The sequence below is a fragment of the Lycium ferocissimum genome, chromosome 9, assembly GCF_029784015.1.
Source record: "Lycium ferocissimum isolate CSIRO_LF1 chromosome 9, AGI_CSIRO_Lferr_CH_V1, whole genome shotgun sequence".
Classification (NCBI taxonomy): Eukaryota; Viridiplantae; Streptophyta; class Magnoliopsida; order Solanales; family Solanaceae; genus Lycium; species Lycium ferocissimum.
Window position 1 is genome coordinate 36,101,831 of NC_081350.1, and position 22,573 is coordinate 36,124,403.

General features: G+C 34.5%; 1 protein-coding gene across 1 annotated transcript; it reads right to left on the reverse strand.

Moving 5' to 3' along the window:
• Positions 1-2,799: 2,799 nt before the first annotated feature.
• LOC132069462 (protein neprosin-like) lies at positions 2,800-4,511 on the reverse strand. The gene is made up of 6 exons (XM_059462806.1): positions 4,355-4,511; positions 4,108-4,200; positions 3,823-4,017; positions 3,698-3,733; positions 3,166-3,219; positions 2,800-3,046 (listed from the first exon to the last, which is right to left on the reverse strand). Exons 1-6 carry the CDS (start codon positions 4,472-4,474, stop codon positions 2,882-2,884), a joined length of 663 nt encoding a protein of 220 aa, XP_059318789.1. The 5' UTR covers positions 4,475-4,511; the 3' UTR covers positions 2,800-2,881.
• Positions 4,512-22,573: the final 18,062 nt, after the last annotated feature.

Below are 22,573 nucleotides of genomic sequence, written 5' to 3' on the forward strand. Positions count from 1 at the left end.
AGCCCCTCCGGCAGACTTTTAATGGGCAAACTTTTATCTCAGGACCCCGGCATAAACTTGTGAAGAAATTATCAAAGTTATCCGGACCCGCATACTTATGCCTACCGCCCATAAGGCATAAGTATGCGGGATCCGCATAACTTTCGTAATTCCTTCACAAGTGTCTTGGGTGGGGGCATAGCGAATTTTAAACTCGCTTACGAATTTTTTTTAAAATTTTATTTGTGTGTGGGTTCGAACCTGGAACCATGGGTTTTAAGCCAGAATGGGCGCAAAATTTAAAGATTTCAAATATGAGGGGCAAAATTTAAAGACCACCCCAAAAGAAGGGCAATTCCCAATGCACATTGACCATCCAAACATTCATCATGAAAATCCATAAACCCACAGGCCTAAGGTTGTCTATAACGGGCCCAAGGTTTTCCTTCCGGAGCCCAAATCATTCAGCACACAAAGTCCAACTCAAAATACCAAAAGAGCAGGGTCAGTCGCACAAATGCTCTATTTCGGGGGTTGTCCTTAATTTTTGGCCCTCAAATTACTTTCTTTAATTTTTTTCCCTTTGGCACTTTAAGTGGCAGAAAACACTCCTGAGATTCTGGGTTCGAAGTCCAGTAGAATATATAAAAAAAATTCGTAAGGCAGAAGAATATATAAAAAAAATTCGCAAGGCAGAATATTTGCTACAAAATTCTGCCTAGCGAAATAATTTGTGAATGAGGGAGAAATAGGTCAGGAAGAAACTATATGATTCCACAATCAATTGCGGATCAAAATTCAAAGAAGGGGATTAAAAAATAATTCTTATGCATAGAGTTCAACAACTTATATATATGCAAACAAAAAGAACTTACTCCATTTACATAGCATAATTTATCATTGAAGAGTTCAATTGAACTAAATTGAACCCCCTTCCCTGTCCATAATCATCAAACTAACAAGCAAAATGAAGATTCCAAATGGAAATTCCTTGTAACTAGCTAGATTAACATTTGAGATAAATCTTATGAGTGACAACAAAAGATGGATAACATATATACTTAAAAAAAACTTATACTTACTCCGTCCCAATTTATGTAGCAAAGTGGCACCGTTTGACTAGACACGTAGTTTAAGAAAGAAATAAAGACTTTTAGAATTTGTGGTCTAAAATAAGTCTTGAATATTTTTGTGGTTGTAAATCATTTCATCAAAGATAAAACTGAAATTTTGAAGTTAAATAATTTCTAAATATAGAAAGGTTACGTTCTTTTTGGAACAGACCAAAAAAGAAAATGTGCCACGTAAATTGGGAGTATTTTTTTGTATTCAAACCTTTTTTTCTTTTGAGTTGTAGACTGTAGAGACCTTAAAACAGGGACAAGAGAAATTATATACTTAGCTGTAAGTCCACTTAGTTTTTGAATAATTAGAAGTAAAACCAATAAAACCTTTCTTTATACCGATTGTTTGCACTGCATGACCTTTTTTTGTATTTTATCTCCAGTTAACCACTCGAAAGAATCCTCATTAGATGTAGTTAGGTGAATATTTTTAGACAAATTTGTCCGCACTGGACTAGTAGAGGACAAAAATTAAAGAGTTGCATAAGAAAGGCCATTTTAGCAAATTCCCAATTTATACCGCTCCAGAATTCACTAGGAGAAATGGACAAATAGCCACATTTTGGATCGCTAATCAATATTTGGCCCTAGTATCAGAACTAATGAAAATTTAGTCGCTGTCTAATACATAAATAAAAATGTGGACAAGAATATCCTTAGCTAAAACATGAAAAAATTCCAGTAAATGTGCTAGAATTTAAAGCGTTTACAAGCGAAACTCCAACACACTGTATTGGAATTTGAAAACTCCTTGCAGTTGTGTACACACAAGGCGCCAAAATTAAATCAACCCCTTCTTGGGTAACATTCCCAACTCGCCCAAAATTTAAACGGATTTGATTGTAATTTTTTTGTTGACTTGACTCTATGAGCTTAATTCGAAATAGATCGTCACATTAAAGAGCCAACTTAAAAGGAATCAAATTGTTGTAAACTGATGGGTGAAATGCAACACAATTTCAAGTATACGAAAACAAAATTTGACACTGGAATTATGTTGTTTGGAAGAACTTAAAGTAAATCAAAGTTTTATGAAAAGTACATGGGAGATTTGCACGACAGGCATAGTACCGCATGCAATCATAACAGCATTTATGTGATTGATTGTATGGGATTCACTTTTAAATTTTATAGTATTTGGATCTTGATTAGCTTTGTATGGTTAAAACAAATATATCTACACACATTAAATTAAGAGTTAAAGCATGAAACTTTCATAAAGAGGTTGGCGGAATGTGATTTTATCAACCGCAAATTAATAAACGTACATGACATTGAATAGAATTTTGCAAACGAACAATTCTACATATGTTTTTATTGTCTAATTGGGTCCTTAGGTCCCCCGAAAAACATATAATGCGGAAACTTTTCAGGTCCCCAATATGGTTGATCATTGACCCTATAATATCTTTGATTGTCAAGAACTATGGGTGTGTGTTTTGCATTTATCGTTTCGGCATTACCATCTAAAACTATAAGTCCCCGACAATAAGCATCAAGATGGGGCTCTGGAAGTACAGGGAAAACACCACCGCCCATTTCAGGATAAGATACACCTGCTGGAGTATATGTCACTCCTCCCCACTCGACACTCGTAGCAAAATTGTCTAATTCGGTGAAAATCCTTTGAGGCCAAAAACCAACTTGAACTTGATCTTTTCCAATCAAAAGCCACCAGTTTCCATTTGCTAGATCCTTTAGTTTTCAAAAGATGTAGTTTAGCATTTTCAAAAGGCTCAAAATTCTAATGTTAAGCAATTATTGAAAAACTTAATAAACTAGACAAAAAGATACATAAATTGTACCCGATCGATGTACAAAGCAATCTCCCATATTGTCTTCCCCTTTCGAGTAACTGAATGGAATACGCCATCAATAGCTATATCACTGTTTACTAATACAAAGCCGGAGCATAGTGTATTGAAGCAATGTGTCTTTCCGGCCTACAAACATTGAATAATTAATAAACCATCATATATTGAGGTGAACAGCTAGATTGAAAGACCCAAATTTCATGAACACAAGATAGAAATCATTTAATGAAGTACCTAAGAAAACTTACTTGGAAATGTATAAAAAGCCTAGTTTCAGTACCCCCATATAATGTTGGATCCACCTATAACAAGAAATAGAACGGTCATAACTAATAAAACTATTGCAAAGTAAGAAAATAGTTGAATTTATTGTAATAAATAATGGGTTAAACTTACTCTCCAACCAACTTGAATTCTATCTGATCCTTTTTGAATCTTCATTCGGCTCGCACTATTTTGTGTACCTTCAACCCTAGGATTCCATAGACTAGCTACCATTCCAGCTCCAGCAAACTTGTTATTTGGATCATCCCGAGTTTGAACTATCGCACGCTAAATATAAAAGATAATTTTTTTTATTAACTCATTATATAGATTATCCAAATTACCTTTATATTTATTCACTTGAAATCTTAAGTGGAGCTTAGAAGAATTGGTCAAATGATAAATCGCTAACCAACTTATTCTACATGTTATTACTTCAATTTCAACCCAAAAGTGAAATAAAACACACACACCAAAAAAAAAAAAAAAAAAGGATTCAATATCATATTCATGTACCGTGTATACTCCTGTTGCCTCAAGATTGTTGTTAGTCTGCACAACAGTATATGTCAGATTTATACATAAAGTATTAACCTATTATACTGTGTAAGAAGAAATAATTTGGTGCAAGATTATCTTACATCCTCTAATTGAGATTCAGATGTGAAATCTTCTGGTGGAGGCATACGTCTTTGCCTAATAAGATCATTTTTTGTAACTCTTTTGATGGGAACGGTTCCAGCAGGACAACGTTCATTCCCTGACCATGTATTCGGAGATACATCAATAGTTGAGTTAGTTGGAATTTGCTTTATCTTTGTTAAAGTGGGTTTCATCTGCAAATGCAAAACTTGTTTTAATTATCTATCTAAAATACTACATCCTTATAAAGATTAATACACAAAAAAAAAAAAGAGAATATGTACCCCAGGATGAAAATTGTGATTCTTCAACGATGGATGATCAAATGCAGGTTGTTTGTAGAAATCCACACAATCGTATGTATCTCCCCATTCAGTCTATGAACCAAAAATTTCATAAAACTTATTAGTAATCTTTGTTGCACTATTCAACGTCATGCTATCGGATTAATGTTACTTGTGAATATATAAAATTGTTGAAGAATAATCAATCAAGAATAAACTTGTAATACAAATAACCCAAAACACATACCTTAATTGTCTTGACCGATGGTTTGTTCAAAAGTTGAAGTTGCTTCTCCAATGCTAGTTCCTCTAGTTTGGATAACTTCATTTCTCCTTTAACTCCGTCATAGCTCACAAGCAAACACATTAATACTAGCAAAGTTTGTAGAGCGTTTCTTTGATGAATCATCATATTCTGAATTCATAAAGAAAACCAATATTAAGGAACCAAATATAAAACAAAGATATAACCACATTTCATTGCATAATGTAAATAAATGGACTCTACCCAGAAAATGATTATTGAGAAAGAATAAAAAGAAGTGTCAAATAGGCACCTATGAAGATTGGAACTATGTATGAGCTGTGTTTTAATTTGGTGGCCTATTCTTCTATTAATTTATAGAAAAATGTTGAGAGTTCTAAATGGTACGTGTAAAGCATAAAAAGGAAAGAGCTTATTTTGTGGAATTTGTTTGGATAAAACATTTAATAATTGGGTTTTGTTCAAATTAAAATTAAGTAACGGATATGAAAGGAGAATAATTTTTTTTTAAAAAGAAGTGCAAATGTGCCGTGAAAATGGGAGGGGCCGTATTATCAGGAATCCCATTTAATGAAATCTGCAAATACTCCTATTTAATGCTTTATTACTTGGTCTATGGATATTCATAATATCTCACTCTTGATATACATTACTAGTATTTCCCTTTTTTTTGTATATATCTTCTAAGCTGATTATTTATTTCCTTTTTTTTTTTTTTTTGGCAAGACATTCCATTATCAAGAATCCTTCTAACTAGTACGTTTATGAATAATCAAACTTAAAAAAATAAAAAATAAAAACTCCAAATGGGAAAGTACTTGTAGCTAAAATATGAGATCAATGTTATGATTGACATACGCTTAGTTTGTGAATAATTAGATAACCAAATCATAATCTTTGCACCGTATAGCCCTTTTTTTTCGGGCCACTTTTTAAATGTTATCCCCGTTAGATTACTTTGTGTGTGTGTGGTGTGGCGGGGGGGGGGGGGGGGGGGAGGGTTTGAAATCATTTAAAAGTAGAGAAATTTACGTTGTAAGTCAATGGAAAAATCATTTAAAAGTAGTAGAAATTTACGTTGGATGAATATTTTCTTTAGACAAATTTAACCCCACTGGACTAAAGAGGGAAAAAAAAACTATTAAAAGTTTGCCTAAAAAGAGCACATTTGTGCAAATGACCAGTTTATACTGTTCTAGATTTCACAAGGTCAAGGCTCATTAACAAACGCTAATTTCCTATCAAAGCTTGAAATTGGAGTCTCAAATCCTATGGCCAAACGCCTACTTAAATATATCCTTTGTACTCACATATATGCTACATTTCTCACTTATCTATTTGAAATAGAAATTTTAAATTTAACCCGTGAAAATGTAATCTTTTTCAGACAGAGCAATTAAACAGAGGACCTACTTATATGTGTAGGCACCTATCACATTTTCTTTGACAAACATCTAATATAAAGATCGAGTTATAGAAGAGTTTTTAAATGGCTGTTATATACAAGATATTAAAGTTAAGGGTGAATAGCGATTTTAGTCCCTGAGTTATTATTTAATTTCACTTTTAATTCTTGTGTTATTCGGCTTAGCACATTTAATCTTGAATTAAATAAATTGTGTAGTTTTGATCCCTAAACTAACCAAACTAACGGAACTGAGGAAAACTTAACATAATGCTGATTTGGTGATTTCTCTTTCTTTTTTTTTTTAACAGAACAATGGAGTTGGAAAAAATGCATATAATGTATATCATGGAAGATGGCATGCTTTTTGTAGATATTGCTTGTGAACTAATGATACTTCTGCAAGTTACGTACTAAAAAATCTTTTTTTTTGGGGCTTGGGCAATATATCTTAGATAGAGTTCATAAGATTTTGTTTTTAATATTTTTTTTTCTCAGTTATCCCTGCCCATCAAATGTCAAGACAGACAAGGTCTATAGACTATAGGTTATCAATTGCCTCAATGAATTTTTAATTCAAGCTCTTGCTGTCAGCATACTATAGGATCTACTCCTCTCCCTCTCTCCTCCTTTATATTTTTCAATTCAATATTCTGGTTTTTCAAGCACATACTCCGTTAAGTATTCCTCACTTTCGATTGTTTCGCTGGTTTAGGGATCAAAACTACATAAGTTGTTTAATTCAAGGTTAAATGTGATTAGCCGAATAACACAGGGATCAAAAGTGAAATTAAGTAACAACTTAGGGACTAAAATCGATATTTACCCTAAAGTTAATGGGATTCTTAAAGGAAAATTTATGTTAATAAAGTTTATTGCTTGCTTATAAGAAACGGAAAAGGGTCATGTTTACCCTTGTACTCTTTAAAAATGGTTATATTTACCCTTCGTTATTCTTTTTTGATTTATTTGCCCTTATCATCCTATTTTGGGATCATATTTACCCCTGAATCATTAATTGCCTTTGTCCCCACCTTATTATCCCACGTGACGCCTATGTGGATATTATTTTCTTTTAATTTAAATATATTAAATTAAATCCGACCCTTCCCAAAATAAACCAACCCACTTGCAAAATAAATGCAATTGACATTAACAGACGGAGACCTTCTTGAAGCTTCTGTTAGTTTTAATCTTAGGAACAGCAATTTATCTGGTCAAATTCCTTAGACTGGTTCATTTAGATATCAAGGTCTAACAACATTTTTTAGTAAACCCATGTTATGTGGGCTTTCTTTGCAAAAAAATTGTAAAAACAGTACAAACAATATTCATCGGATCAAGTTCAGGGTTCATTAGGTAATGACGCGACGAATTCACGTAAGGGGTTAAAACCTGGATTTATTATATTGATCGGTTTGGCTAATGCATTTGGAGTGGCATTCATTGGACTAGTGATTATTTACTTGTATTGGAAAAAGGAAGACTCTGGTGGTTGCAGCTGTACTGGAAAAGGGAAATTTGGTGGGAATGAGGAGAGAATGTTTTGTGATTTTCCATGTATTAATGGGTTTCCGAATAATGATTCGGAAGTTTGAGTCTGAGAAGCGAGGGGGTGGTGGAGCTAGTGGCGAGGAGGGCGATCTTGTGGTTATTACTTTGGGGCTCAAGTGGGTCGATTTATTTGGGTTGGGCCGGGTTTAATTTAATATATTTAAATTGAAAGAATATAATATTCACGTAAGCGACACGTAGGATAACAAGGTGGGAACTTGGGGAGTTAACGATTCAGGGGTAAATATGATCCTAAAGTAGAATGGCAAGGAAAAATATATAAAAGAAGTATAACGAAGGGCAAATATAACTATTTTTGAAAAGTACAAGGGCAAATATGATCCTTTATGAGCGGTAGAAAGCTTTGTTATCCGGTTTGAGCCGAGGCCAGGACCGAGTAACCGGTTAACAGACCGGCCGGTTTTCGGTTTAAAAATCGAAACCGGCCACTGGTTCCGGTTTAACCGATTTCGGTTCTCGGTTAAAAAATCGAAACCGGGACCGATGGGTTGAAACTCGTCGAAAACCTTTTTTTTTTTTTTTTTTTGTATATATATATATATTATAGTATTTATTAGTATATTGTAGGTATATTTACATATGTAATATAAGTTTATAAGTAAAGTTTATATATTTATTGTGTACAAGATATATATATATATATATATATATATATATATGTATATATATTAAGTTATATGCTTAAGTTATACTACATATACCTAAAATATAATAAGAATATACTTATATATATATCAATACACTTAGGTTATATAACTTATATTAAGTTATATGCTTAAGTTATACTACATATACCTAAAATATAATAAGAATATACTTATATATATATCAATATACTTAGGTTATATAACTATATATATATATATATATATATATATATATATATATATATATATATATATGTTTAAGTTATATGTATGCTTATAACTTATATATTATAACTTAAGTTATTTATAGCTTAAGCTTTTCTAAGTTTATAAATTCGTATTTTATAAATTAAGTATATTTATATTATAAGTATATTCTTAGTATATTTTAGTTATTTTTCAAGTATATAACTTTCTAGTTTTTAATTTAAGTAGATGTATATTATAAGTATATTCTTAGTATATTTTAGGTATATTCCTAACTTAATATAAGTAAAAATATGAACACAAACAAATAGAAGAAAGCTCAATGAGCCATATATTTTATTCATTCTTGGATAACATTTATTTGCAAGTTGTAATTTTTTTCAACTTGCAAATAATACATAAGTTGCAAAGAAATAGTAGAATAATAAAATCACCAATTGTCAATCATTTGATTAATTTCCCCCATATCATATTCGATCATGGAGATATCTTCAAATTCTACCAATTGGTCCGCTCCACTTGCTATCAAATCTTCAATCTCTTCCTCTTCGCCTTCCACCGCTTGTAAGTTTTGGTTGCATCGCTCCGATCTAATCCAATCGCGAATGCACACTAGTACTTGCAAGCTAAATCCGGATAATGAGTGTCTATGGTCTCCAATTTGTTGTCTTCCTCGGCTAAATGCACTCTCCGAAGCCACGGTTGATATTTGAACCGTAAGGATATCTCGAGCCATTCTTGAAAGTATCGGATAACTTGCCTTGTATTTCTTCCACCATGCTAAGACGTCCAAATCATCTAGTTCCTTGATATCCACATTTGGCTGCATCAAATAAAAGCGATATTCATCAAAGTTTGCATTATGAGAAGGAGTTGGATGTAAATGTAAAACTTTTAAATGCGACAAACCCGACAAGCCCTTTTTGCTACTTTGAAAAGTAGTGGGGCGTGGAGCAACGGGTGTAGTATTTTCTTCCAAATTAGAATAATGACTAAAAACTTTTCCAAACTCGGCATCAATCGCGAGCTCGGCGTCAGCTAAAGATGGTTCAACTTCCTCTTCAATTTCTAAAAAGGTATAAATTTGACCAACCAATGCTCTAGTATAAGACATTTTTAAATAAGGATTTAAAAGAGAACCCAATATAAATAAAGTTGGGATGGAAAAAAAATACTTCTTAAATTTTGTTGTCATATTAAAAATAGCCGCTTGATAGCCGGATTTATTTTTATACTCTTGTAAAACTCTAGCTATTTCCGCTAAGTAGGCTAAAATTTCGGTTACCGTGTGATAGAATTGTTTAAAAAAAGCTAGAGTTGCATTATAAAAAATTTCTAAGAGTTCAACGCATTCCTTAACATCTTCCCAATCCGTAAAATTTAACCAATTATCATTATTAATATTATATTTGTTGTGAACTTATTGTATGGGAATCCTATACTCATATGCTTGTTGTAGCATAATGTAAGTGTAGTTCCACCTAATCTCAATTTCTACTTAAATTTTTCTAGGTCTAAGGTTATTTTCCACACAAGAATTCTTAAAATCTCTCAGTCTTCCCCTATTAGCATTACAAAAAAGAAACGCAGCCGCATCTCTAACTTTTTGAATAGAATCTTCAAAACACACAAGACCATCTTTAACAATTAAGTTTAAAATGTGACAACTACATCTCACAGGAAAAATATTTTTTAGCGGAGGGTTTAGTTCTCTTTTTAAAAGACCAACCGCCTTTGTATTATTAGAAGCATTATCTAAAGCAATACAAAGTGTTTTTCTATAAATGTTAAAAAAATCTCATAATAGTAGACATTGAATCCGCTAAAAATTTTCCATCGTGACGACCTTTCCCTTCATCACATAAAAAAGCTATAATTCTTTTTTGCATAACCCAATTATCATCAACCCAATGACATGTAATAGCAAAAAAATCTAACTTATTAAGACTAAGACCTAAATCAGCGGTAAGAGAAACATTACAATTTAAAGAATTAAATACATGGCGCAAATAAAATCTATATTTTTTATACAAATCTATAACATCCGCTCTACAAGTACTTCTAGGAATACCCTCAAATAACGGATTATAACAACGTTGAATGTAAGTAACAAACCCCAAACTCGAAGGAAAGGAAAATGGTAAACAATCATAAGCTACCATTTTAGCTATTTCTACACGCTCTTTTTTCTTGTCATACTTAAAATTTTTACCGGTTCGTGGGTCTATCATCATTTGAATACCCCCCACATTTGAACCCGTTTGCTCTCCCCAAACATCCATATGTTTCTTTCTCATATGACTATTTAGTATACCCGTTCCATTATCCTTACTAGTTCTTTGCCTAAAAGCAAATACTTGTCTACATAGGTTACATTTAGCTGTTTGGCTTTCCTTATCCTTAGTCATAAAATTCCAAATTTTAGCGGTTGGCTTACGAGTTCTAGGCGGTTTGTCTTGTGTATGTAATTGTACAGGACCTGTATCTCCTATGGGATTTTCGGGGGCTTGTGTTTCATCATCATCATCAATTTCATTAAAAGTGTCAGTATAATGTTATTGCATTGCCTCATGATCTAAAAGTGGATTATTTCCACTAACATCAATACCTAAATTAGGTGTTTCTTCCACAAATGTTTTCTTATTAAACCCACCCCTAACAATACCACTACTACCGGCACCACGTCTAAATCTCTTCGCCTTTATTAAATAGAATTAATTTAAGGGAATTTTACATAAATGACTAACATTTAGGGGTTTTAAATTGGGCATAGCTACATTTTAGCTATTTACATTTCGTAGCTACAGTGCGCGCTACAGTAGTTTGCTACAGTTAATTGTATTCAGAAATCGGATTGTATTCAAAATTCGGTTGAGTCAGATTTTGTTGTATTCAAATCAGATGTATTCAACTAAAACATCAAAAACACAAAAATTTGCACTAAAAAAATTAACGAATACACTGAAAAACTGAATACAAGAAATAAATTTCACTCTATTCATTTGTATACACTTCAAAATTTTACCGTATTCATTTGTATACAAGAAATAAAATTAACGAATACACTGAAATTGAATACAAGAAATAAAATTCCGGTCGGATTAAACGATTTGGTTGTTCCGTCCGGATCAGACCGCCTATAGGTCGTCATCAACACCGGATTGTATTCAAAAATAGAAAGCCATTTCCGGCCGGATCGACTTCGTCGTGAGGGAGAAGAGGGAGAGATGGTGAACAACAACCACCACCACGGCCAACAACAACAACAACACCGTCACACCATCTTCTTTCTCCCTCCTTCACCCACCACCATTACATCTCTCTCTCTATACTATTTTTTTCTCTCGTTGCTCTTCTTTCTTCTAAGTAAATCTCCATTTCACCATAAAAATTCCAAAATCACAACAACAATGGTTGACAACGGACCATGGAGCTTACTTCTCGGCGAACCACAACAACAACAACAACAACACGAACCACAACCAACAGCAGTGACCGGAGCTTACTTCTCCGTCTGGATTTCGCATGAAGTAGTGGTGACGATGAGGGAGCAGTGATCGGAGCTCGTTCGCCGGAGCTCCGACGGAGATATTGAGGGCAGAAGGGAGGGAGAAGGAGGGAGGAGGAGAGAGAAAAATGTGGATACAGGGGTTGCTTTTTTATTTTAACTTATTTTGTATGTTTTAGTTATGGAGTGTAATTGATATACACCTTTTAGCTATGAGGTGTAAATAAATTAAAGTATAGCTACTAGATAAAAATAATGTCTAATGTTAGCTACACCATGTAGATTTCCCTTAATTTAAATCACACTCAAATAAATTGCAACAAATTAAATTGCTAGAATTAAATTGCGAAAAATAAAGATAGAGTTGGAATGAAGGTACCAAATTAGGACTAATTTCCAACAAAGTGAAGGCGGCTAGAATTGCAAATCCACCAAAGCTACTTCGGATTGTTGCAAAATCACCAACTCCACCAACAATATTATAATTGCAAAATTAATAATTGAAACTATAATAAGACTTTATAATATTTAATTAAGAAATTTAAAGTGGCTAATTGTTGCAAAGTAACTATAATTGAGAGATTGAGAGAAAGAGAAGAGTGAATTGGTGTGGATTAAAATGAAAATGGAGAGGGGTTTATATAGGGGTGGGGGATGGGTTAAAATGTTAAAAACAAAAGTTTGGGAGGTTGGGGGGGCCAAAATGGGGGTTTGGAACCGTTTGGCAACGGCCATTTTTGCAAATGGACCGTTGGCCAACGGTCCGACCCATAACACACACACTATATTTTTTTTTTTTTAATTCGACCGGTTTAACCGGTCCGGTTCCGGTCCCAAAAAAATCGAAACCGGATCGGTATATATTAAACGGTTGACCGGAACCGGTGATTCAGGTTTTACCGATCCGCTTATCGATTTGAACCGGTTAACCCGAACCGGTTGACGGGCTTACGTATAAGAAAACTCCAAGAAGATAATTTGAATATATTGCTATCACTGATGTTGTCAAATGGACGTGTGAGACTATAGTTGGACGAAATAAGAGGATAGAATTATGTAAGCCAGCTAGCATGTTCAAAATGACATGCCAATAGATCTGCCCTTCTACTATATGAAATTATACGGATATGTCCGTCATTAAAAAGTGGTTTCACATATGCCCTTAACGTTACTTTTTGGGTTACTCATGCCCTTGATTTAACGGAAACCCGACAAAAATATTGGAGGGCAGATTTGTGCAATTTCGAATAGTATAGGGGCATATTTGATCTACTGAAATTCCTAAATATTATGGCAAAAAAATAAAAATATGGTACAAAATATCATTGCATTCCAAAACATAAAAAATATTTGCAATTACAATCCATGCATCTACCATTACATTACATCCAAATTATACAACTAAAAGATTAAATGCAACGACAACCATCTTTTAAAGATTGTTTTCACTAGGGCTGCTTATCGGGCGGATTGAACGAATAACTATGCTTAACGGTTCGGCTTGTGGGATATCCGTTTTTAAATGTACTAATCCGCTAGCCAACTGATAAGATATCGGTTGGTTTAGTATCGGATTAGTAATTATCGGGCTGTTAACGAGCAGTATATCCGTTAACTATGTAACAACTATCACTTTATAATATCTCCACGGTATCTACTTTTTTAATGAAATTTATCCACTTACCGAAAAAAAGAACTTCTTTTCATTAGACTAAATGCAATGAGCCAGTGACGGCAAAAATTACTCCTAGTTTGCTTTGAGTTTTTCAAAGTTCAAGCCAATGTGTAAAAATATTTGTTAAGGTGTGATTCAAACGTATGTTAAGAGTTGAATGCCAAATTATTGGCAACACTGCAATAGTTAGAGCCCCCAACAACAGAATCTATGGAAGATTAATTTAGAAGTAAATAAGTGAATATTATTGAATAGAAAAATACCGAATGAGGGTTGGGGCTTTAGCTTTACTGCTTTAGTATTTACAAATTACAATACATATTTTATATACCTAGATAGTGGTAATAATGTAAATATCATAATTCTTAACGAGTTAACGATTTACCAGATAAGAAAATTAACTAATCCGCCCCCACACCAATAAACCGTTAGCTATAAAATTTTAACCCGCTCACAAAGCGTTAATCCAATAACCAAATGCCAATAAGTCAATAAGCCAATTTTACGGTTGGGTTATCAGTAACAATTCGGTTTTGAACAGCCCTAGTTTTCACAAACAAAAGCACCATTTTTCATTTTCAAAAGATTTTTTTTACTAATGATGATATCATTTTTATTTTTCAATTTGTTGATGACCTGGATATCTTTCGTCTTCCCAGTCCCAGTATCTACACGATAATACATGCAACAACTGCCGCACAAAACATCAACATAAAAAAAAATTATTACAAATTTGCCACAAAAAAAAATCACAAGAAAAAAAAAGATAACTTACATTAGACTTATGACACCTGAAAAAACGTCTCCCGCAGTGCTGAAACTTCGATAACAATAATAGAGAGAATATTACATTTTAAGCATTTATACGGTCTTACATAAAATTCAATGTGGTCTGATCCTTTCGCGAATTCCACGCATAACAGAAATTTAGTAGAACTATAATGACTTGTGATTTTTTTTTTTTTTTTGTGATCTGTAATGACTTACATCAGACTTGTGATTTTTTTCTTTGTGATAGATCTGTAATGATTTTTTTTTTATGTTTATGTTTTGTATGGCAGTTGTTGCATGCATTATGGTGTAGATATTGGAACTGAAAGACGAAAAATATCCAGATCATCAACAAATTGAAAAATAAAAATGATATTATCATTAGTAAAACAAATCTTTTGAAAAAGGAAAATGGTGCTCTTGTTTGTGAAAACAATCTTTAAAAGATGGTTGTAGTTGTGTTTGATCTTTTAGTTATATAATGTAGATGTAATGTAATGGTGGATGCATGGATTATAATTGCAATTTTTTTTTTACGTTTTGGAATGCAATGATATTTTGTGTCACATTTTTTTTTTGCCATAATATTTAGGAATTTCAGTGGATCAAATATGCCCCTATACTATGTGAAACTGCAAAAATCTGCCCTCCAATATTTTTGTTGGGTTTCCATTAAATCAAAAGCATAAGTAACTCAAAAAATAATGTTAAGGGCATATACGGGACCAACTTTTAACGACGGGCATATCCGTGCAATTTCGTATAGTAGAAGGGCACATCTGGACCTTTTCCGATAAATATATATCCATTTTAATCCGCTCGAAGACTATTTAGCCTAATTCAATTTAGCTCCGAAAATAGCTAAATTGACTCTTGAAAAGAAAAACGTGATAGTTGTTTTGGGACAGAGGGATATGTTGAAATTAGCTGCACAATGCCAATACATTTGAATAGGGGTGTACAAAAAAAACAGACAAACCGCACCAAACCGATAATCTGAACCAAATCGAGAAAAAAAAAACCGATTAGTGATTTGGTTTGACTTGTTTGGTATTGGGGAAAAAAATCCGATCATAATTGGTTCGGTTTGATTTTAACTAAAAAATTTCAAACCAAACCAAACTAACCCCGACATTACATGTATATAATTTCTTTTAAAAATATTTTATACATAAAAAGTTATTTGAAATGTAATTTATAATATATTGTAAACTTTTTCATAGTTTTAGTCTTTTAACTTATTATTTCAAACTTGAACTTAGAATCTTGAATAGCCAAATAAGTTTTATAGTCTATAGATATTAGTAACTCAAATAAAACTCAAATCAAAACCAAAATGCTAACAAAAGATCCATTTCTTGTCGTTTGAATAGTCATTCATAATCACACAGAAATTAATTCACTCTTTCAATCTATTTTGGGCCTTTCTTTACAAAAATAGTTTTCTAGTAGCATGTCGAGAAAGAAAAAAGTTAAACCACATTGGCCATATAGGCTAGGCTACATCAGGCCTTAACCTTTCAAAATATAAAATTTACCAAGAGTAAATTGAAACAATTACATTAATTACTGCAAAAATTGGCTTTAACCTTTCAAAAAGAAAAATGTTGAACTCATGCGAGCACCCTAGGGAAACAGGGCTCACCTAGAATCTCTGGTTTCGTAGATCAGCGCCTTATCATAGATAAAGGTACTTTAGCCCATAAATTTTCATTAAATGACATGCATGGAGAAAAATTAAAGACCAGCGATTTGAGAGGCAAAAATTAAAGACCGGTCCTTATAAAGGGCAATCCGCGCAAAACAAAAAGTTTCTCTTGACCTTTTGTAAAAATAGTGTGAAATTGAAGATCAGATTGAAGAAATATTGAAGTTTTTCATAAGAAAACCCTAGATCCTTTAGAGAGGTTCAAAGAGAAGACGAAATAAACCGACTTGTTTATTAGAATAATGAATCATCCGTGTAATTACAAAATATCTCCACCTTATATACATTGGGCCTACAAACTAGTTGGACTAACAAACTTAAGTGACAGATTAGCCACCTTGGGCCAGTACAAGCTAAAAGAAAGAAATACACTTCATGTTGGGCTTGTGTCATGTTGGGCTTCCGTAATTCTAACACCCCCTCAAGCTGGAGGGTGAGTGAACTCCCAGCTTGCTCAACAAAAATCTGTGTTGACCACCAGGCAATGTCTTGGTAAATATGTCAGCCAATTGAGAAGAAGTGGGGACATAGTGAAGAGAATCAACCCAACAACAAGCTTTTCCCGTACAAAATGGCAGTCCAATTCAATGTGTTTTGTGCGTTCATGCAGCACAGGATTTCTAGCAATGCTCAAAGCAGCTTGGTTATCGCAAAAAACAGACACAGGAAGAACAGTGGAAACACCCAGATCAGCTAAGAGGCGCACCAGCCAAGTCAATTCAGCAACAGTCCTGCGAAGGGCCTTGTATTCAGCCTCAGTTGAAGACAAGGACACGGTGGGCTGCTTTTTTGATTTCCAGCAAATAGGACTATTCCCTAAAGTAATGTAGAACCCCGAGACTGATTTCCTAGACATAGAACAAGCAGCCCAATCTAAATTTGAGTAGGCTTTTAAAGAAAAATCAGCAGTGTTGGAGAGGAGGATGCCTTTGGCAGGGTCATTCACAAGGTACCTAAGACCATGGATACCAGCCTGTATGTGGGCATTCCTTGGAGCATTAAGGAATTGACTGAGGTATTGAACTGAGAAGGATATGTCGGGTCTAGTATGTTGCAAAAAATTCAATTTCCCCACAAGTCTTCTGAAAGGAGAAGGGTTTGGAAGTAAATCACCAAAAGTAGGAAGGAGTTTGACATTGAGTTCCAATGGTGCTACAATAGGAGAGGCATCTGAACAGTTGAGCTCAGCAAGAAGTTCCTTTGTGTACTTATGCTGATTTATAAGAAACCCTTGAGGGTGACCGGAAATTTCAAGACCCAAGAAATAATGGACAGTGCCAAGGTTTTTGATTTTGAACTGGTCATCAAGAAAAGACTTCAAGGAGTCCATTTCTACAACATCATCACTAGCTAACAAAATGTCATCCACATAAACAGCAATGATGACAGTGGACTGAGGAGAGCACTTGGTGAATAGGGAGTAGTCATTTAAACTGGGGTGATAACCTTTAGAAATGAGAGCAGTTGACAATTTGGCAAACCATTGCCTAGATGCCTGTTTATGGCCATATAGAGATTTCCTGAGCCTACAGGCCAGAGGTAAGGAATCAGGAGCAGAAACAGTGAGGCCTAAAGGGATTTTCATATAGACTTCCTCAGATAAATCACAATGGAGGAAGGCATTGTTGACATCTAATTGATAAACAGTCCAGGATTTCTTAGAAGCAATGGCAAGAAGACATTTAATGGTAGTGAATTTGACAACAGGGGAAAATGTTTCATTGTAGTCAATACCAGCTTTTTGAGTATTACCCCTGATGACAAGTCTGGCTTTGTACCTCTCTATACTACCATCAGATTTTTGTTTGACTTTATACACCCACTTGCAACGAATAGCTTTCTTGCTATGGGGAAGAGGGATAATGTCCCAAGTGTGGTTAGCCTCTAAAGCCTGGAATTCCTTAGACATTGCATCCTGCCAGGAAGGATTGCTAGCAGCCTGTTGATAGTGTTGGGGTTCATACAGTGATGTAACAGGAGATGGAGGTGAAGATGGGAGAGAGGCTGGTAGAACAGAGTGACAAATGTAGTCCTGAAAATGTACAGGTGGGGTAACAGTTCTAGAAGATTTTCTAGGAGGATGAGTGACCGGAGAAGGTGGAGTAGGTAGAGGATCAGTGAAAAGAGAGGGAGAGGGAGTAGAAACAGGAAAGAAAGTAGAGAGAGAGGAGGTGGAAGGAAAAATGTGTTCAACAAAGGACACATCTATGGAATAGAAAATGGATTTGGAATGCAAATTAAGTAGTTTGTAGACTTTTTTCCCAAAGGGATAACCAATGAAGATGGAGGGTATGACTCTGGACTGAAATTTGTCTCTGTGTGGAATAGGAACTGTAGCATATGCCAAACAACCAAAGGATCTGAGGTGGTGATAAGTAGGAGGAACACCATGAAGTACTTCATATGGAGATTTATTTGAGAGAATAGAAGAAGGAAATCTGTTGACAAGGTAGGTAGCAGTAAGAATGCACTCACCCCAGTATTTGATGGGTAGTTTGGATTGGAAGAGGAGTGCTCTAGCAGTTTCTAAAAGATGCTTGTGTTTTCTATCTACCACCCCATTTTGTTGTGGGGTGTGAGAGCAAGTAGTTTGGTGTTGAATGCCAAGAGAAGCAAGATAAGTGGCATGAGAAGATGAGGATCCTAACTCAAAGGCATTATCAGTTCTGAGAGTCTGGACAGAGGATTTAAAATGGGTAGAAACCATGGCTATGAAGTCTTTTATAACTGAAAAAGCATTCCCTTTACAGGATAAAAGGTGAGTCCAGGTGACCCTACTGAAATCATCAACAATGGTGATGAAATACTTGAAACCATTGTATGTGGTGGTGTGGTAGGGTCCCTAAACATCAACATGAACAAGTTGGAAAGGGGTGGATGAGATAGTGGAACTTAAATGGAAGGAGGATCTCTGTTGCCTAGACATTGGGCACACAGGACAAGTAAAGGACTGTTTGGGAGAAAATGTGGTAGACAGGTGAGGTATGGTAATCATTTTTGCAAAAGGTATATGACCCATCCTTTGATGCCACAAAATATCAGTTTTATTTATTGAAACATCAGTACAATATTTGGGCATTATTACAGAATCATCAACATGGAAAATAGAAGAAGAATCAGTTGTAGAATCTATAGAACATGCATCAGCAGAAACAGTAGGAATAGAAAAGCAGTCAGTGGTAGAAGCAGCAGTAATTGAAGGAACAGAAGCTGAAGTTGGGACATGAGGCAAATGTTGAATGTATAGTCCATGTTCCACCTTACCAATTTCCAGTGGCCTCTTCAGAGAAAGGCCCTGTAAAAACATGGAAACAGTAGTGAGTAATGCATGACACTTGAGTTGAGTGAGAAGTTGGAAAATTGAGATTAATTGTATTGGAAAGTAGGAACCAAAAGTACATTTGTTAGGGTAATGTCTGAAGACAAGGACAGACAACCAACAGATACCACTTTTACTTTGTACCCATTAGGTAGAGTGACTAAAGAAGGTTTCAACAACGGGTGTATATCATGTAAGAGGTGTTTGTGTGGGGTCATATGATTTGTAGCCCCAGAATCTAATATCCAAGACATGGAATCTAATTTAGAGGCACTACATGCAATTGAACCACCAGCATTAAAGATAGTACTATGAACCAAACCTGCAAAGGTGGGATTGTTGGCAGAAGTGGGATTTGAAGCATGGGAAGGTGGTTGGACCTGCTGGAAAAGGTTCAAGATGTGAGCATATTGTTCCCTAGAAAACCCATGAGGATTATCATCTGAGTGCATATCAGGACCAGTAGGTTGCTCAGGAGAATCTATTTGAGCACAGGCTGCAGATTTTCTGTTTCTTGTAAACTTAAAATCCTGTGGAAACCCATGAAGTTTGTAGCATTTGTCCACAGTGTGGCCTGGTTTCTTACAGTATTTGCATAAAAGATTGGACTTTTTAGGATCAAAATTCACTCTTTGATTGTATGTTCTTGGGTAAGTAGGTGCAGATGACCTTTGGTAGTTGTTTACAGGAGGTGCAGATGATGAGTTAGAACCAACATGAAATGATGAACTAGGTGATAAGCCATTGAATGGATTGGAGGAGCTAGAACCAATATGGAAAGAAGATGAACCAGGTGAAAACCCATTGAATGGACTGGAAGAACTGGAACCAACATGGAAGGATGAAGAACTAGGTGAAAAACCAGGAGACTCATGCTGAATTTCCCTTTGTTTCTCATCTCTGATCAACATGGCATAAGCTTGCCCAATAGTTGGTGCAGGGTTCATCATTAAAATATTGCTCCTCATAGTAGAGTATATGTCATTTAACCCAGAAAGAAATTGGACAAGTTGTTGACCCTGAAAGAACTCATGCATTGCACCACAAGTACAAGGTCTCCCAAAAGAACAGGTTCCCAACTCATCCCGTAGCCCTTTAAGTCAAGTAAAATATGTTGCTATATCAGATGAGCCTTGAGTAGTAGAATTTATAGCTCTCCGAAGGCTGAAGTATTGAGAAGTTTTTGCAACCCCATACCTTTCCTCTAGATTATCCCAAGCCTCTTTTGCAGTCTTATAGTATATAACAGTGTTAGCAATTTATTTGGAAAGAGAGTTCATTATCCAGGCCTTTAACATGTTGTTACACCTCTGCCATTGAGAATAGATAGCAGAATTTGCCTCAGGAATAGCAAAAGAACCATTAATGAGCTGTAATTTATTCTTAGCTGAAAGGGAGATAATCATTCCCTCTTTCCACTCCCCATACCCTATCCTAGCAAAAGGTACTGAAACCAACACTGTCCCCGGAGTATCTGAAGGATGTAGGTAAAGAGGATATGAAGGATCAGTACTAGGGTTCGTGTTCGTGTTAGGATTTGTGGAAGAGCTAGAATTCGCATTCGTAGTTTCAATAGGCATAGCTACGATCTACAACTAGACAAGTTTACAGCAAACAAGCACAATCTAGCAGAAACACAGGTTCTCAATAACAACACAAGTTAACACGCTATGTAACTCTTAAGCAACAACACAAATTATCAAAATATGTGTCTAAAGGAACAAATCACAGTATATAGTGTTAAGAAAAGGGAAAGATGTCACCGATATGTGGATCCAAACCCTAGATGCGGACAACTCATCCAATATATGAATCGAACTTCAAATTAACTTCTTCTACCACGAAATCAACCGAATTTCATCGTTAGGACAATTAACTCCACTGAAACAGCTCAAAAATACGAAATTGAGACTTTGAACAACTTGAAAATCCTTCAAACTAGAAAATTTTCCGATATGAAGGTAGAGAATGAAGAGATCTACAAGGTTCGCTCTGATACCATGTAAAAATAGTGTGAAATTGAAGATCAGATTGAAGAAATATTGAAGTTGTTCATAAGAAAAACCTAGATCCTTTAGCCAGGATCAGAGAGAAGATGAAATAAACCGACTCATTTATTAGAATAATGAGTCATCCGTGTAATTACAAAATATCTCCACCTTATATACATTGGGCCTACAAACTAGTTGGACTAACAAACTTAAGTAACAGATCAGCCACCTAGGGCCAGTACAAACTAAAAGAAAGAAATACACTTCATGTTGGGCCTGTGTCATGTTGGGCTTCCGTAATTCTAACACCTTTGGCGTAGACCGTAGTAGATTCGATCAAATTTATTGGTAATCTATGACTAGATTGTCTTTGGATTATACAAGGAAGAGAACAATCAAAATTCATCACTCCTAGATTATGTTAATCCTTCTTTTAAAAATTAAAGTAATTTAATATCATGTATAATGCCCATATATATATTCAACATAGTAGAAAAATTGATAGGTGATCAAAACTTCTTCAACCCTCGTAAAACTTCTTCAATCCTCGTAAAACTTCTTCAATCCTCGTACATCTGGTAAATAAAGTGAGTTCAATTGATGTTTAGTATTTCAATGTCATGTTAATTAGTTTTGTTCTTTAAGTATTAGCTTTTGTTTTTGTACATGCATAGATATTAAGTAGTCATGATTAAAATAATATATATATTATTTTAATGGCCACAGACTATGTTGATTCGCCAAAGAATTGTTCGACAAACTTTGCTGGTATTATATCTTCTTTTGAGTTATGACGGAGTTCAAGGAGAAATAAAGCTTATCCAAACTAGAGGATTTAGAGTGGGAAAAACAACATAAACTTTTAAACAAGCCGGCAGTCAATACAATTAAGGCATATATTTGGGCAGAAAATCATTGTATTCACAAGGGTTTTGGGTGTCATATTAGTGTGATAATACTACTTTTCTAGAAGAAAAAACCATCCTCCATTCTATTTTCTTTTATTTGAAAATTATAATTTTTGTACGTCATTGTACTTTTATAATTGTTTCTTACTTCATTTTATCCAGAAAAAACGGAAATTTAAGAACGAAATTACAATTGCTTTGATAAAATCTATTTTGATATTTAATCAACATGGATAAATTTGTGAAAGATGGACTGGTGTTTATAATCTCTTGAAACTTTTCTATTGGGTAAAAATTTTTTACCTATTCAAAAGTCACATATTGGGTAGCAAGACATCCAATTAGTGTAACAAATAATACTTTTTAACGATGTTTCGTACACTGATGAAATATGGGGATACATACGACGGTGTAGATTTCTACAAACAACCTGCATTTGACCATCCGTCTTTAAAGAATCACAATTTTCATCCCAAGGCATGTCTCT

Bases quoted from the DNA above. Each gene is read 5' to 3' on its own strand.
- LOC132069462 (XM_059462806.1), bottom strand. From the start codon at position 4,474: ATGTGTTTGCTTGTGAGCTATGACGGAGTTAAAGGAGAAATGAAGTTA. The intron at 4,201-4,354 runs GTATGTGTTTTG...TTTGGTTCATAG, and splicing joins CATCGGTCAAGACAATTAAG to ACTGAATGGGGAGATACATA. The intron at 3,220-3,697 runs GTACATGAATAT...TTCTTGTTATAG, and splicing joins AGGCAACAGGAGTATACACG to GTGGATCCAACATTATATGG.